The 18,213-nt window shown below is 52.4% G+C and overlaps 1 protein-coding gene across 1 annotated transcript; it reads right to left on the reverse strand.

Moving 5' to 3' along the window:
- Positions 1-8,589: 8,589 nt before the first annotated feature.
- Positions 8,590-17,152, reverse strand: LOC144931390 (uncharacterized). The gene is made up of 5 exons (XM_078855196.1): positions 17,023-17,152; positions 11,229-13,266; positions 9,738-9,849; positions 9,211-9,340; positions 8,590-8,654 (listed from the first exon to the last, which is right to left on the reverse strand). The coding sequence occupies exons 1-5, from the start codon at positions 17,150-17,152 to the stop codon at positions 8,590-8,592; spliced, it is 2,475 nt and encodes an 824-aa protein (XP_078711322.1).
- Positions 17,153-18,213: the final 1,061 nt, after the last annotated feature.

Raw genomic sequence — 18,213 nt, forward strand, 5'->3', positions numbered from 1 at the left:
GCTCTCTGTCTGTATCCAGGGATCCGTGCTTTTAATTATATATTTTGATATCCTGAGGTTGGAGATATAACTAAGTTTTCACTTAAGCTTTCTTGACTGCCGGAATTCAAATTCCTTGGTTCTCTTGGTAAAGTCACGTAGTAATACTGCAGTCTATAATCTTGCCTTGTTCTTATAGCCAAGCTTCAAACTTTTACCATATAAAGAAATGCCACTTGTAATGTCCGTTTGCCCCTGCTCTGTGTCTGGAGATGTTTGTGAAACGTCCAAAACGTCCGTGGGTCGTGTCATGCGGTCCTTTGACAGTCTGGAGATTTCCCAAATCGTCGTTAACCCCTCTTTGCCCCGGAGTTTATTATTTAATGGATTTTATGACCTCCAGATGTTTGGTGTGGCTTGTGGGAGGTAGTGGGGTTGAGGGTGTTTGTTTCATTTTTTATCGATTATTACAAAAAAATATTTTGGCAGAATTATTCTTAATATAAATTTTTGTTAAAAGGCCTACATATACTACAAGAGGACGCCAAAAGGCATACAGCACAAAGACAAGCATTATCAGAGTAATGAGAGCTCGGGGTGAGCAGCTACATCATGGGACCTCCTTTGCCAGTACCAAACTTATTCTCATATTTTGATACTGGCAAAGGAGGTCCCATGATGTCACTTTGTTATTGTTCATGTGCTTTATTTCCCCATACTTGTGTAGTGTAATAGCGCTAGCTGGTGGACAGCGGTGGCAACTGTAGTGGACAGACAGTACACATGCTGCTGAGGGTGTGCAGGGTGTGTTGGCAGAGAGGAGGAACTAGGGTAAGGGTCATGGAGGACCCCATCTGCAGGCCCCTGGAACCTGATAGCGGATTCAAGAAGGGAGGCGCGTTCAGGGCAGAGCCAGGCTGCGCTGGTAGTATGAAATGAGTCGAGAGCGGGTGCTCGAGGCTGCCGGTTCTGGGAATGGACTCTTCTCGTCATTGCTGTCATTTCGTCGCCATCACTAATCTCCGCTAGATATTGCGTTACGAAGGATAGTAATTGGCTATCTCAGTCAGCGCCGTCAGTGTTAGATGGCTAGTGTTGTGTACAAGCTAGGCTAAGCTACTGTAGAGAGTGTGTGGATGAGACCGTGAAAGTTGAAACTCTGAATAGTTGACACTACAACTGGTGTCGAGAAATGGTTGAATAGTTCTACAGGCGTAGAGTATACGTCGTCATGTCGAAGCTATCCAGGAAGAGGAACCCACCTGTTGTGTCATCAGAGGATGAGGATGGCGAGACGTTCATCCCTCCGACAGCCCCGGGACTCTGGTTACAAATCCCGTTGGCGTGGGAGCGGCGGCTGCGGATCAGCGGGAGGGGGGCACCTTTCCTTCGGAGTCGCAAACTGGGGATGGGTGGCACGAGGTGGTTAATCGCCTCAACCTGCTCCTCATGACTGTCGGCCGGCTGGTCGCGCAGCTCTCTGCATTTATGCCTGCCGTCAAGAGGACGGCGAGTAGGCAGAAGTTCCCACCAACAACGCCAGTTTCCGCAGTGAATACCACGTGGTTGCCGGCCGCCATTACGCCCGGGGAAGGCACTGTTGTAAATATGTAATGCGAGTGTATGCTGGGGCTTCGCCGCCCCAGCCCCTAAGCCAACTAGGCGCCACAAACCATCGGGGGCAGGGTTTAAGGGTGGAGCCCACGGGCGTTAAGGGGTGGTATTATCTGGAAAGTTCTTAAGGGGCCTGGCAAAGGGCGGAGTCTGGGTGACATGGGAAGAGGATATAAGGGAGAGCCGGAAGGGGCTCGGGGTCAGTTGGTGGAAGCTGGGCCACGTCACGGGTCTCCGCGAGCCATCGGCCACGTGGCGACGCGGAGACGGCTCCCAGCGCGCCGTCTGCCAGCGGTGCGTGGGAGCGGAGAAGCGAGAGCGAGAGGGTGGCGCGGAAGCGGGATACCAGCTCACGCAATGCGCCGAGAGCGACAGCGCGGCGAGAGCGGGACCCCAGCTCCTGCGACGTGCCACGGAACGACCGAGAGAGCGGAACGCGAGCTGTCCAGATAACGAAGAAATAAACAGATGGAGACACAGTCGCTTGTTGTCGACCTGTTTTATTACATTTGGGGTCAGAAGTGATTCTTGACATGTCCAAGCATCTTAAGAAAAAAATTCCGCCTACCCCGTCTTACGACGACGACGACTCACTCACCCAGGACCTGGCGATCCCGGGAGTGGGGGGCCCGGACGCGGCGGCTACGGTCGGCTCTGCTAAGGTGCTGGAGATGGTCGTCGGTGCCGGGCCGTCTTCATCCCCGGGCGCTGGCGACGGCTCGCAGCATGTGGTGGAGCAGATCGACTCACTGCGTGCCATCCTGCTCAACCTGGTGACGCTGGTCGCGCCGTCCGCTTGGCGCGCTGCTGAATAATGATGAGCAGGGCCCCCCTCGGGGCGGAGCCCGCGGGCGTTAAGGGGTGATATTATCTGGAAAGTCCTCGTGCAAGAATCGGCCACCATTGCGGCTTCTGGAAGGCCCTCCGCCATTGCGGTCATGAGGCAGGACGACGCCATCTTGGGCGGACTCGCGAGTGCGCGGCGGGAGCCCGCCATTTTGGCGGCGCCGCGTGGAACGCCAGCGCGGGAGGCTGGGCCTGGTGGGGACAGCGGCGCGGGGCGCAGCCATCGCCTTCTGAACATAAAATAATTCAGCGCGGGAGGAGACTGGAACGTTTTTGCTTGGTGCTTCGAGTCCGCTTTTCACTCCGTCCGATGGACGGAGGAGGAGGCATTGGAGGCCTTGCCTACGCTCCTCGACGACATATTGCTCGCGGTATTCTGCTCCATTCCCGCTGAGAAAAAGGTGACACCGCGGGAGGCGTTTACCGAAATGGCTGAAGTTTACGAGCCGCCATCTGATACTCACCGCAAGTTCGTGCAGCGTCAGCGTGGAGCGGAGGAATCTCCCATCACCTACCGTGGCGCCCTGGTGGCGTTTGCGATGGCCACCTACCCTGACGCTAAGCCGGACATGCTCGATCCCCTCATCCTGGGCAAGATGTTGGAACTATCCACGGAACTCGGCATCCCGATGCCGGTGTGTGGCCATGAGCCGCTTACTTTCCGGTTGGCCGCCAAATGCCTCGACGCCCAGTTCAACTTGCGCCGATGGGCGCAGATGGCCACCTGGACGGGCGACCCTGCCGTGGGCGGTCACCCTACGGGATGGGTGCCGTCACAGGTCGCCCGCTGCGGGCCACTGGGTTCCGAGGAGGAGGGCCGAGGCGCGTTCGGGTGCTTCGTCGGCACCGCTCCGGGACGTCAGTGGGGCCGACCGGCGAGCCGGCATGGCGTGCTTTCGGTGTGGCCGGCCGGGCCATTTCGCATGGGACTGCTGGAGTCGTCCCCGCCATCCGCCTCTTCCCGGATCCCTACCTCTGCAGCCGCCACCGTCGTTGTGCTGTGACCCAAGCCAGGCAAGTCGGTATGCATCAGACACCCGGCAAGCTTTGTCACTGTTGTATATGCAATTCTTTTTCCAAATTGATATTAAGAATAATTCGGCCAATAATTATTTTCAAATAATAATAATCGAAAAAATATATATATAAAACAGATACCCCCAAAACTCTCAACTCTACCTCTCACAAGCCACACCAAGCATCTGGAGGTCGTAAAAGACCATAAAATAACAAACTTCGGGGCAAAGAGGGGTTAGAGACTATCTGGAAATCTCCAGATTGACAAAGGGCCCCGACCTTCCCAAAACGTTCTGGACGATTCACAAATAAATATGCAGGGCCAGAGAAAAACAGAACACGCTCAGAGCAGAGACAAACAACCTTACAACTCGCATCTTCCATAACGATAAAGATTTGAAACTCAGCAAAAAGAACAAATCAACGTGATAAGACTGCAGTCTACAATAGTGGTTTTATTATCAATTCCCTTATTTTACTCGTATTCACCACATATATTTTTGTGTATCTTTCTATCTACGTGACCTTACCAAAAAACTAAGGAATACGAATTTCAGCAGTCAAGAAAGTTTAAATGGAAACTTAGTTACATATAATCTCAGGACATTATACAGATAGACAACAAAGGTTAATACACCCTAGGAATATATGTGGTAATAACCATGATAAATCACAAACCGAATAATAATTAGGAAGATTAGACCAACGGTCAACCAGAAGAATAGAAAGGCAAAATAGGTCAACCACGCGCAACTAAAAAAAAATGTATTCCATAGAGAAGCGTCCCCGGCCACCTTTACTTCCAACGGCTCGGCACGGACACATGGCGGTCATATGGAGGGGTTTGGCCTCGAGATAACAAGCACTCAGAGGGAGTGGGCAGTCAGGACGGCCGCGGAAAGAGGGCATCTGGTTTTTTGTTTGTTTTTCTCTTGCAAGAGACGCGCCGAGAGGGGAGGGAGTTTCACGTTTTTTGTTTTAAGCACAAATGCACATCACGCAATTCAGTCTTGCTCCAGTCTTACGAGGGCGAGTCTGGCGGTGCCGTCGCGAGGGAGCAGGCACCGACTCCAACCATGGGTGTCATGTCTCGCCGAGAGAAGTGACGATGTGTGGTTAAGTGCCAGTTCAGCGCCAACAGAAGTATCGCTCCACAAAGCCGCTGCAGTGCAAGTGAAGCTGGCAAAATTACAGCTATCACTCTCGTGAAATAGCGGAAAGCGCCCAACGTCGATCAAGCAACGAACGAGAGCGTTCATCGGCAGAGAGCACGGAGCAGTGGAAAGAGCCTGAGCCAGCGCAGCCCTGAAGTGAGGGCGGGAGAGGCACCAGCAGGTGCCCGTGTGAAGCTGGCAGCTGCACGCCAAAGGTGAAAAGCAAGGAGAGAGAAAGAGAGAACGGAGCAGTGGATAGAGCCTGGACCAGCCGCCCGTGAGCAAGAGTGTCAGCGCCAGCGAGAGCGCCGTGTGTTTAATACACACACACATCAACCAGCACCAGCTGGGAACCAAGACAAGAGTGAGGAACCTGCGCAGCTGACGAGCTGTGCGCGCTATCTGACGACGGAATCATCGCGCACCACGACGGCGAGCGTCGTGCCGACTCGTCATCCAGCAGCGGACAAACAGCTGCAGACGATGCCCCGAGCGAGACAGGGAGAAACGAAGCCGTTTGTATGACATGCCCACCCTCACACACTGACTGCTCCGCAGGGAACAAACTAAATTTTGGTACAAGGAATGCCCAACCTCGGCGTCTGCTTTACGTGAAGAATTGATCAAAGAAGACACACACACACAACACGCATATCGGGACGAATAAGATTGTTCCAAAAAGTTATCTTTGTGTTTCGAGAAGGGTTGCCATTCCAAGGTGGTGCATTAAATATCAACTGATCGTGAAAAGTATTTGCTGCCCGTCGAGTTACATGAATACGATTGTTAGAAGTATTTTAGTCATTCGTTTTTGTTAATTGCATAATCTTGCCAATGAATTAATTGACATATACTTTGCCTTCGGGATATGTTTCTCTATTGTCGTTCGTGTTGATATCATCGCATGCATGTTTAAGGACTTTTTTCTATCGCCGTATATGCTCGTGTTACTCTGAGGAATTAATTGATTGTTCTGATTACCCAGTTCGACAACGTAATCACTGAGGGTTAAATGTACGGATCAATGAGGAGAACATCTCCAGGAGTACTGTGTTAAGAATTCCAAGCATGAGAGTTCGCATATTAGAGTGTCATGTTTTGGTCTAGAATTAAAATTGCTTAACACAGAAGTGTTTGAGTGTTTCTTTCCTGAGTGTTCATGCATAACAATCTTATTTATAAGAACTGTATCCTGCGTTGAGAATTGAATTTGGAGACCTAACATAAACACACCAAGATATAATCAATACATGTTTAAGCAAAAATAATTGCAGTATCCCGATTGATAAATACAATCCTGGACAACGAAGCCAAGCCTAATTATTATAACTGCCCACATTAGCATAAGCACATACACTATCAGAAAACAATATGAGATTCTCACAATTTGGCATAATTTATGCGCATAATATCATACATTAGCACATTTTTTGCTAGTTACGCATTTCTAAAATCTTTATTTAATTTCTTTTTTTTTAATATCAATTTTGCAAAACCCGACATATACAACATCACCTCATGCATCTTCGACCGTGTATGATTCGTATGTCCGGAGCTCACATGGGGCCGCTGGCGGTTCGTCTTGTATGATTACTCAATGGAGAAAGTTGGCACGTCGTGTGGTAACGGCCGCGACGGGGTCCTCTATGGTGCCGGGCTCTATTAAAGGGTTGGACATGCGGATATTGGTGGACACAGGCGCGTCGGCCACTATCATCTCCGATGTCATATTCCACCTTTCCATCCCTGATTCGCGCGTGTGGCCGGCTTTCGATGCGTGTATTGCTGCCAACGGGGGTAGTATGGGCATTGTGGGTCAGGTCAAAGCGCATGTTTCCATCGGGAACGTTGCAGCATGGAACGTTCCCGATAATTTCCAGGTCATTGGCAGTGCCCTGTTTGTTGGGTACCGATTTTCTTTGTCAAATGCCGGTTAAAAACCTCGTTGATCAGCGCTGCATTGAGCTGCCTGCGGGGCATAAGATTTTTTTTTTGCCATCCCCGGTGCAAGCAATTGCCGATATCTCGGTGGAAATTCCTCCGGGCTCCCAAATGCTCGTCCCGTTGCGTTATCGTAAACAATTCCATGGGATGGACGCGGCGGCGGGCGTGCTGCTGTCCCCGTCTAACACTGCTACCAAGGGTCTTGCGCTGTTTGGTGCCCAGAAGATCGTCCGGCCGGGTCAACCCTCGTTTTTGCAGGTTTTGAATGGGGGGTCGGAAGGCGTTTTGGTTGCGGCCGGCACGGTCCTGGCTCACGCCACCACCGCGTTTACGGTCCACGATGGGGATCGGTAGCAAGGGTTGGCGGCGGCGATTGAGCCTCGTGGAACGTCGACGATTGTTGGATCACCGAGTTGTGTCAGGAAAATTCGTCCTTGACCACGCATCAACGGGGCGCGCTTCGGGCGCTGTTGTCCGATTATTCCGACGTTTTCAGCAATAACGATTTTGACCTGGGGGGCACTTCACTGTTGTCCTATCACATTGATACTGGGGAGGTGAGCCTTATACAGATGAATCCACACCAGCTAAGTCCCTCAGAGAGGGACCAGGTGCGTGGTGTGGTGGACGACATGCTGGCCGCTGACATTATCTCTCCATCGAATAGCCCGTGGGGCACTCCCGTTGTCCTCGTAAAGAAAAAGGATGGCAGCCTCCGCTACTGCGTTGATTTTTGGAAGCTTAATAAGGTTTCGGTGGCGGACGCGTACCCTCTGCCACGGATGGATGACTCCCTCGATGCCTTGTCGGGAGCACGATACTTTTCTATCCTCGATCTTTCCTCTGAGTTTTCGCAACTTCCCCTCGACGATTCGTTGAGGGAAAAGACGGCGTTCCTTATGCCTCGGGGGCTATTCCAATTTAACTGTCTTCCCATGGGACTGAACGCCGCTCCCGCTACGTTCCAGCGGTTGATGGAACTGGTGTTGACCGGGTTACAATGGGACACGTGTCTGATATACTTAGACGACGTCATTGTGTTCAGTCGTACGTTCGAGGAACACCTTCAGAGATTGAAGGCTATTTACGACAGGATGCGTTCCGCAAATCTCAAATTCAAACCTAAAAAGTGCCACCTCTTGCAACGCTCCGTGCGCTATTTTGGACATATTGTCAGCTCGGGTGGTGTTGCCACGGACCCTGACAAGACGTCGTGCGTCCAGGACTGGCCAACTCCCATCTCGGTGGGGGAGGTGCGTCAGTACGTTGGATGTCCACGTGCCTCCCGAGGTTCCCCCTGGGCTACCGGCCCCCACTGGGATCCGGTCACGTGTCCAGCCAGGATCACAGAGAGTGCCATGACCTCACACCACCCCCGTGGCCTCCCAAGTCCAGAACCGGCCCTGACGTCATTCCCGCCTCCAGCCGGGATGACGTCATGTGTGTGTGTAGACCCACGTGGTAGTGACGCTCCTGGCATAGTGACGTCACACGGGTGCGTGTATACACAGTAGTGATGCTACAATCACTACATCACCCTCCCCCATGTAAAAAAAAAAATAGCCGTCCCAGCTGTGACAATACAGAAAAAAAACAGTGTGCCTCCAACAACAACGTCAATAAATATCCGGCGAACGATAATAACTACTGCGAGAACATATGTACACACACCGAGAGGGGGGAAGGGAAGAACGTATGGAACGAGGGGAACCAACAACACGTACACCGAGAAGAACTGGTCAACCCGCTTATCCCTCAGCACAGCCCATCCATGTGAAATTGTACGCACGCACCGACATGTGAATGTGACTGTTCGACAACGGTGTAAGCAACCAACAAGGTGTGAGAGTCATGCACAGCGGCTAGTCTTCGACGAGTTCGCGTGGCTGAGCCCCCAGAGGAGGCTCTTTATGGAGGTCCTGGGGGAACTTGAAAAAGGCCCAAAGAGGGCACGGCCCCTTCCCAGGAGTTGGGCAACAGGATGAGCAGGAGTGATGTACGGGCGCTTCACTCCCCCCTTTAAGTCCACATCCGGTCAGCACAGCCGGCGACTCCAAGGGCAGAAGGTGCAGGAATCCTGTGACGAGAAGAAACCACCTCCTGAGGCACAGCACCACAAGCCTGTGCCTCAGCTCATCGGACACGACAGCCACCCGGCCCAGGGAAGTGGAGATTATCATATTCCGCCCGGCGGAAGAAAGAAAAACAAAAATACATAGATTCCGACGCATTGGATGCACAACCAACACCGGTAATCAAACCAAAATCACACAACCACCCCATGGATGGCAGGGTCTCACACCGCTCTACCGTTCCACCCCACAGGTGGCAATAGGGCAAAGACCGAAAGTCTAACACCCACCTACACACACCACTTAACATTCCGGACGTCTCCCTACGTCCCAGGTCGAGAAGTCGCACTTCAGGGTCGACCCATCTGCTGGCTCAAGGAAGTCACGCTTCAAGGTCAAGCCAGTATGCTGCACCCAAAGGTACAACGTTGGATATTGTACAACATCCTGGGTCAAGGTTGACCCATGTACTGGGCAAAGAAGTCTCACTTCAGGGTTGCCCCAGTATCTAAATTTTTTGTGAAAATATGTGAAATCGACGTGGCACAAAAAAATGCCTGCTCTTGCCCAGAAATAGTTCACACGTGCAACCCCCACATCTCCGAGGCCACCCGTGTACGTACAAAATGGCGGCCGCATGCGCAACCCGCGTCCCCGCAGCTTCCCGCGCACGCCCAAAATGGCGGCCCAGCACATGAGCATCGCTGTGGTTTTCTGCGCGCGCACAAAATGGCGGCCCAACGCGCGAACATCTCCGCGCGCATCAAGAAAATGGCGGCTCAACGCACAACCATCACCGCGGTTCCCGCACGCGTACAAAATGGTGGCCGTATGCTCGAACTGCATCTCCAAGGTTACCTGTGCTCGTACAAAGTGGCGGCCGCACCCCCGAGCCGCATTTTTGTGGTTTCCCGCGCTTGCTGTGAGGATGGCAGGGTGGAACTTGAAAAATCTTGGATAACGAGCACGGCATTCTCTTGCGACAGGATGCCATCAAGACGGCCGAAGATCTTCCTCCGCAGGTGTTGAAAATGGTGGGAACGGCGTTTCGATCGACCGCCAAGATGGCGGCCGCGCGTGAATTTCCCACACAAATTTCCTGCCCAGGCACCCGCAGCAGCGGCGGTGTCCCCTCCCCTCCAGCTCCGGCGCTCTCTCTCGATGGCAGCGAAGCAGCGACGTGATGTGCGTCCTGCTTCCCCGCCCGCAGCGCCATCTCCCTCCTTCACCGGGGCTGCAGACCCCGGGGCTGTCCGGAAGATGATTTTCCCTCCGTCCCCGTCGTGTGAAAGCATCCAGGTAAGTTGTAGTAATCATGCACATATTATACTGACTAGGATAACACCTAACGTTAGCCACTTCTAACACCAGTACCGTTTTCAGATTGTCCGAAATCGGGATGTTACTCTGATTAATAACGGTCTTGTCAACATCCAGCTTTGTGATGTGTGGTTTTGGCTTCTTATTTGATAGGAGGTTGAATTTAGAGATCAGGTTAGCTTTGCATTTGGCTGACAGTGAATCAGCAGAGGCAGCAGTCATGTTGTCGATGTGGTTCCAATCAGAAGGGGACATTTTTTGTGTTAGCATTAAATGTGTTTTAAGAGAGTCTTGTCTAAACTATCGAGTTCAAATCGGAGTAACCTTATTCTCTCTGAGATTAGTGATAGGCTAGCTTTAAATAAAATATGTTTAGAGTTCGGTGAAGATACAGCAACAGATGTAAGTGTGAAAGCGATGGGTATTACCTTGTTATCTGAAAGCAGCTGGAGGTCGAGCCGCCACGTGGCAGGTGGAGATAGCGGGGCAGTAGCAGCGGGGAGCTCCTCTTTGATCTTCAAACACAGACCCTTAATGTTGCTGTACCCCCACTTCTCCGAGGCTAAGCCCCGCCTCTGGCCACGCCCCTCTAGGAACTTTCGCGAGTGTATCAGAGGTCTCCATACTAGATCCGCCCATTAACCTTTCCCCTAGATAGAATCCGTACTACTGATAGTGCGTGGACTGCATGACAGCATATAAACGTAACCCCACAATAATGCAAGAGATGGCGCTCGGTTATTAAAATTTTAAGAACTGTATCTTGCGGCGAGATTTCCATCCTGAGACCGGACATAGTCACTCTAAAATGATAACCAGTAAGTGTTTAAGCAAGAATCATGATCAGTAAAAGTTAAAGCGAGAATCATTGTGTAGTGATTGTAGCATCACTACTGTGTACACACGCACACGTGTGACATCACTATGCTGGGAGCGTCACTACCACGTGGGTCTACACACACACATGACGTCATCCCGGCTGAAGGCGGGAATGACCTCAGGCCGGTTCTGGACTCGGGAGGCCACGGGAGTGGTGTGTAGGGGTCGGCACAGTTTGAACCGACTCAAACTGGTTTCAAATTGAGCAAACCAAACCAAACCAGCGACGACTGAACCAAACCAAACCAAAACCAAACCAAACTAAGCTAAACCAAACCTCTTGAGTTGGCTTGAACCGAAAAGATGCGCGGCAAACAATATTCGCATTCAATACAAATATCAAGTGTATTAATCGCTAATTTCTACGCAGGCTTTCTTCATATTGAGATTCACTAGCAAGTACTGGACGACGATGTCGTCCACAGCCATCTCCTCAAGCTTGGCACGCCCAATGTCCTTGAACGCAGTGTGGTAGTTCAATGGCAGTGAAACCCCAACACTAGGCAACATCCGCGCCCACGAGCGCACACACATCTCGGCCTTGAACGTGCACTTGTGCAGGTTTGGTCGGTCGAGAAAGGAGCGCTTGGCGGCCGAGTTTGCTCTCTCGGAGGGCACGGACGACGCCGGGATAGGCAAATAGTCGAGGGCCACGCGTCGTAGGCGCGGGTACTTGCCGCCGTACAGCTTCCACCACTCGACGACGTCCATGCTCAGGTCCTGAGTCGGCTCAAGCAGGAAGCGGTCGACCTCGGAGGTGGCGCCGTCGTGAGCGTTGGGCGCGTAGACCATGTCAAAGAGGATGTTAATGCCGCCACGCGGCGCCGCCTTCGGCGCCGCGTCCATCGTCAACGCTGGGTAGCGCTGGTTGAGAATGTCCGTCATCATGTCCTTGATATTGCTGTACTCGGTGCTCGAGGCCGCGGGCTTGGGGTGGTGCAGGTCGAGAAAGCGGGCGACGCGGCTTGGTTCGGACGAGAGAAGGTCGCTGTACTTGACCATGTAGTCGGAGATGGTCACGGCGGCCGAGCTCACGACCACATGAGGACTCGGGCGGTGGGTCATGCAGTGGCTCAAGAGAGCCTCCTGCGCCGTGATGGCGTTCGAGATGGTGCAGTACTCCTCGGCGCCCATGGCATCGGAGATGGCCGCCGGCTTCTCCAAGAACTGGCAGAGCAGCGCCGCCTGCTCCCACTGCTCGTCCGACAAGCCGGCCTGGCTCCGCGACCAGCCGGGCTCAAGGCAGATGGCGTCGATCACTTGGCGCTGCCTTAGCGACGCCGTGAGCATCACGTACGTGCTACCCCAACGTGTGACCACGTCGAGGCAAGGCGGCTGCAGCGGGCACTTGAGGTAGTGCCGCGCGAGCGACGTGTAGGCCGCCCTCGTCGTCTTGCTCTTGCGGATAGCGCCGAGCGTCGCGCGGAGGCTGCGCAGCAGTGTCTCGAACGCGCCGAATGAGGCCTTGACGCCGAGGTTGACGCAGTGCGTGATGCACCGCAAGCAGCACGTCGAGCGCAGGTTGCTCCCCTCGAGGAGCGTGAGGGACTTGGCGGATGCGACGGCGTCAGAACCGCTGTCAGTGACGACGGCGAGCAGGCGCGGCCACACGCCAAAGTCGTCGAGCAGCTCGTGCAGGCGCTGCGCCATGCGCTTGCCCACGCCTTCGCCCGGGGCCACCCAAAAGAAGTCAATGATGCAGTTGCACATGGAGAACGACGCCGGGTCCATCCAGTGGAGGGTGACCGAGAAGAAGCCGGTCATGGCGTCGTTTGTCCAACCGTCGTAGGTCAAGGAGACGCAAGAGCCAAAAGTAGTAAAGTACTGTAGCACGAGTAGCTTGAGGACGACATACATCTCGAGCATGCGGCGCTTGACCGTGCGCTCAGACTTGGGCTCGTAACCCGGGGCAGCTCGTTGAAGAAGAGTCGTAAAGGGATCCGATGTTACGTGTTTATGGCCTAGACCACTCGTCGCGATGTACTCGGCGACAAAGCTGTCCATGGCCTTGCTCGCGTGCGCTGACATGGGCGTGGCCATCTTGGACTGCACGAGCAAACCCTTCCCCGTCGGCGGCGACGTGACGACCGTGGGCGACTCGGGGTCGACGATCCCATGGGTCTTGAGATGCTTGATACGGGTGCCCGAGGAGGTGGAGCCCGCGTACTGGAGGGTGCAGATCTTGCAGGTCCGGCTCTGCACGTCGCCCGCGGCCTGGCTCGTCTCAAAGTACTCGTCGTGCCACAGCGCTCGGGACACACGGGCCTTCTTGGGCTTGGGCTGCGTCGCGGTCTGCAGCGCTGCGGCGCCGAGGGTGCGCATGAGGCTCTGCCGCGTGTCGCCGCGCGTGGCGTCCGGGCTCTCACGTTCGCTCGCCATCGGCTCCTCGTCGCTACCGGCGTGTTTGGTCTCTTCCACGTCGTGGATGAGACCTTGTGATGCTGGAGCCGCCGGGGATGGCGCCGTCTTGAGCCGCTCGAGCCATGGAGATGCAATTGCAAAGTGAATTCGCAGGCAAAGGCAACTACAGCATGTCCTTTCGTGTCGCCTTTACAACCAACCAAACTAGTTTGAGCCGGTTCCACCCTGTCCGAGCCAAACCGAGTCGGTTTTCGTAGCCCCAAACCAAACCGAACCAGTTCAAACAGAGCCAAACCAAACCGATTTGGTTCGGTTCAAACCGCGGTTTGGTGGTTTGAGCCAAACCGTGCCGACCCCTAGTGGTGTGAGGTCGTGGCACTCTCTGTGATCTCGGTTGGACACATGATCCCAGTGGGGGCCGGGGGCCCAGGGGGCACCTCGGGGGGCACGTGGACAGCAGGGGGGCTTCTAGAGGGTTCTCGAAGGGAGGCGTGGCCGGGGTGGGGCCCGGGCACGCCGAGGCCTATATAAGCAGCCTCCTCGCGAGGTTCGGGGCTACCCGTACCAAGAATGAAGATGCATCATGAAAACGCCAAGAAGAGTTAAGCCTCCAGTCAGCGGACCTGCCAGTAGCCCACCTGGCTGGGTCACCCTAGAGTAGCTGAGAGTTAGAGAAGTGTGTGTTAGAGTAGGTCGGTGGTCACCACCCTATGTGTAATGTACAGTGTTATAATACGTACTGTTCTAATAAATGAGTGTTGCCTCCCAAGAAGTGTGTGCGCCTAAATTGAACCCACTACAATTGTATTACCAAAATTGGTAATACACCCCAAGACAACGAAGCCGAGTATCACATCACACACACATCAATCACAAATAAGCACACACCCAGAATACAGCCCTAGACAATGAAGCCGAGCCAATAATAATACATGCTGTTGTAATCCTCTTTGAGGTGCACCAAGTGAGCCAGGGAAAGAGACGAGTACTTGTTACCATTATGGAGCAGCACGGCTTTGAGGCTCCTGGATGAGCTGTCAATGAAGAGGCGCCACTCATTCTGGTTACGGACGATTCCGATTGCCTCAAACAGACTGGTCACATTGTGGCAGAAGCAGAGCCCATCTTGACGGCTGAAGAAGCTGCAAAAAGTTTGGTGACACTTCCTCTGATCTGCGACTTGCGTACTTTCATCCAATAAGTTCCACTGCTTGAGCCTAGATGTCAAAAGCTTGGCATTGGACTTGGTGAGACCAAGATCTCTGATCAAGTCGTTGAGGTCTCTTTGGTTGGGGTAGTAGAGGTTTCTCTCCTCAGCTCCACCTCTGAAATTCTCATCTGGATCTACAATGTCTTCCTTGCTCTCTGACTTGCTGCTCTCTTCTAAAGACAGCTGCTCTCTCTCCGGAGGAGTGAGTATGGGGAGCTCATGGCAGTGTGGCACTGGGTGATGGATGAAGGAAGGTCCAGATACGTGATAGCAGATGCATTCTTGCCAGTCCGACGTTTGGAACGGTCCACAATGTAGGAGTAGCAGTTGCTTGAGTGGTCAGTGGGTTCCCGCCAAATTCTTGGGATTGCGAACTTCATGGCTCTCTTTTCCCCTCTGTACCATCCTACAAAAATGCATTTATTTCACCCATGAATAATTTGTAAGAGATTCTTCGCAACATTTTTCAAAAATGATATATTTTTTCAATAACATTGAAAATTGGTCAACATTTTAACTTAAAAGCAACTTTTACAATTTAAGATTTTTTTACAAATTTTATAACATAAAATCCCGAGCAACAATTGTCCATCTCACCTTCCAGAATTTTTTGCATTGCTCGCAGGTGAAATGAGGTGCTCTGGGTTTGTCTTGATCCCTGACAGGAATGCCAAAATATGCCTTGTAGGCCTCACACATCCTCGCAGATGCTTCCACAGAGTACTTTTTCGCTCTCGTCTTGATACATTTTGCTGTCTGCGGCCAATTTATCTTCCGGATGTTTGCAGCCTCTTGATGCCATCTCAGAAAAATGCAGATATGTATCCACTTAGGCAGCTGGAACTAAACTGAACTGGTGGGCTGAAGACCCTGTATTTATACTACTATTTATATTACTGGAAAGTTCTAAAATGTACTAGAAGTTACTCCAGGTTTGCTCAGCACTGAATCTATCTGGAATGTTCTGGAAAATAGATACATCTTAAATTTGGAGCTTTCGTGACTGCAGGAATTACTCTTTGGTTCTTTCGGTAAAGTCACGTATAAAGATAAAATAATAAATTAAATAATAGCATACGACGTTTCGATTGCAACACAAGCAATCATCATCAGGTATAAATGAAATAGCAACAAAAATCTAACCAGAACACTATAGACAGACATATAAGCAGACAGATATCACCAAGATACATAGAGAGAGAGAGAGAGAGTAACACATAGGCACAGAGAGGGAGATCGTCTCCCTCTGTCTATAGTTTTCTGGTTAGATTTTTGTTGCTATTTCATTTATACCTGATGATGATTGCTTGTGTTGCAATCGAAACGTCGTATGCTATTATTTAATTTATTATTTTATCTTTATACGTGACTTTACCGAAAGAACCAAAGAGTAAATAGATACATTTCAAAATATCAATCTCCTGGTCACAAAAGCAAAGTTTGTGGGGAATGATAGCCATTTTCTATACTTTTGAGGCATAAGCAATTAGGAAATAACACTTACTACCCAGGAACAAAATATTGTTACGGAGTGTAATACATGTGATGACTCATTCCGAGATGGGGTTCTTAAGACACTTTCTTTATTTCTACACATCAGGGAACTACAGATGCCCTATGTGCTTACACGCCAGTCATATATCTGTCTCTTAACGTCACTACCTAGCTAGTGCAGTTGACAGCCTGGCTAGCTAGAGGCATCTCAAGGGTGGTCGAGACAGTGGCGATGAAGGTGACGAACAGCGACACGCTGAGAAAATCCACTTCCAGCAACAGCCCCGAGCCCTGGTCCCGGGCCCCCTCTTATCCTCCTGGCGTGGCCTCGCCCCACCCTGGCCATGCCCCCTTTCTAGAACTTACGAGCGGGTTCTCGGCTTCCAGATGGACCCCTGTCGTGGTCTCCTCCTGCTGACGTGTTTACTGCCTCCTGCTGTTAGTACCCCTTCCCGTCAACAACCCATGTTATTACACTACATCACCCCCGCCCCCCCCCCCCCCCCGTAAAAATCTCCAGCAATCCCGGCTGATCCTACAACCTGACGAGGGAAGAGAGTTAGGAGGAGCATCTCCACGAACAGAGCAACGGAAGCATAAAGCGGAACATCCGCAATGAGCACGTCACAACGAACTGCGAGGGTGCGGAAGTTCTTGAAGAAAGACCCACTTCCTGGCCAGGATGAAGTGTGCCGGGGGCCGCAGGGGCACGCCCCGAATGACCTAGGGGGTGCGGTCCCACCCCGGGAGCGGCGATCAGTGGTCCAGCTTGCACACGTGTTCTTAAGTGTCAGACGCCGGGATCCTGTGGACGGTACAACGCAATCCTTCTCAAGCATCGCCTCTGGGCACGACGGTCTTGGCTCGTCGGACACATCAGACACCCGCCGCTCCAGAGGTGAGGATGGAGCACATGTCAGGGCTCGGACAAACGGTTTCAAGTGTGATGGGTGTACAAACCAGCGACTGCGACCACCTTGAATGCGTACACATTGGGACCTCTTAACCTCAATCACCTCGACAGGGCCCCACCATGGTCGATGCAATTTAGGGGACGTTTTCACGGGTACCTGTGGACAATGCAGCCAGGCCCTATCCCTGGGCCTCCAAGGGAGCTCATATGCACGCCGACCCATGAGTCTTTCCTTTGCGGCCTGCCGTTTGGGCAAATTCCCTATGGCCGCTTCTCGCGCCTCCATCAATCGCCTAAGCATGACGTGAATAGGCGTGGGAATAGCGGACCTCTTCTTTCCCGAAGCCATGCCCAATTGAGCCTCCCTCCCATACATGAGATAAAATTGAGGCATGAAGGTCCATCCTATACGCCGCGAGGATGCCTGGAATATGGAGATCCCAATCCGACTGCGCCTCGTTGACCCCTTGGCATAACATTGACGTTAGGGTCCTGTGCAAGCGCTCAACCATCCCATTTGTCTGAGGATGGTAGGGCGAGGTCTGAATTTTCTTGGTGCTGAGGGAGTCACACATCCTGCAACAATTTTGAGGGAAAATTCCAGCCCTGGTCCGTAATAAGTTGTTCAGGGGGCCCCTTATCCATGACGTAACCGTGTAGGAACTTGTCAGATATGGATGCGGCCAACTGGTCAGGCCATGCCATCGGCCACCGGGAAGGATATTCCACCCCCACCAGTAGGAATTTATTTCCCCTCTGGGTAACTGGAAAGGGTCCCAGAATATCCAGAGGGACCAATTTGTTAATTTGCAACACCGTGATAGACTTGCAGCGAAGGCTGAGTCTGCCTCGGCAGCGGTTTGCGGCGTATGCAATTGGTGCACCCCTTGACCAGGTAATGTACGTCACCTATCATACCCGTCCAATAAAAGTCCTGCTTCAGTGTCAAAAGCGTTTTTCGGACCCCCAGGTGTATTAACTTCTCATGTACCACACGTGTGAGTTTTCCCCACATTGCGGTCGGAACGGCCTTACTGCCCCTCCTACCCACATGATGCCGCAACTTCATCAAGGAGATTTCCTTTACCTGTAGCCGTCCCCACTCCACATGTGTGAGGTCCAGCGCACCATCACTGGGCTCGGCCAACACAACTGCATGGCGTCACCTGACGCCGCCACCACCTGGGGTAGTGCCGCAGCCAGCGATGGTTTGCACCGAACCGCACCCATGACACACGCGCACAGGTCATTTGGTGGCAGGTGGGAATACGCGTCTGCATTACAGTGCCGTATGCCCTTCCTGTAAACGACAGTGAAGGTGTATTCCTGCAGAACTTCAAGCCAACGGGACAGCTGCCCAGAGGGCTGGTCAATGTGTTGTATATGTTGGGTATGAAAATTTTGATGTGT

Source organism: Lampetra fluviatilis, chromosome 4 (assembly GCF_964198595.1).
Source record: "Lampetra fluviatilis chromosome 4, kcLamFluv1.1, whole genome shotgun sequence".
Lineage (NCBI taxonomy): Eukaryota > Metazoa > Chordata > Hyperoartia > Petromyzontiformes > Petromyzontidae > Lampetra > Lampetra fluviatilis.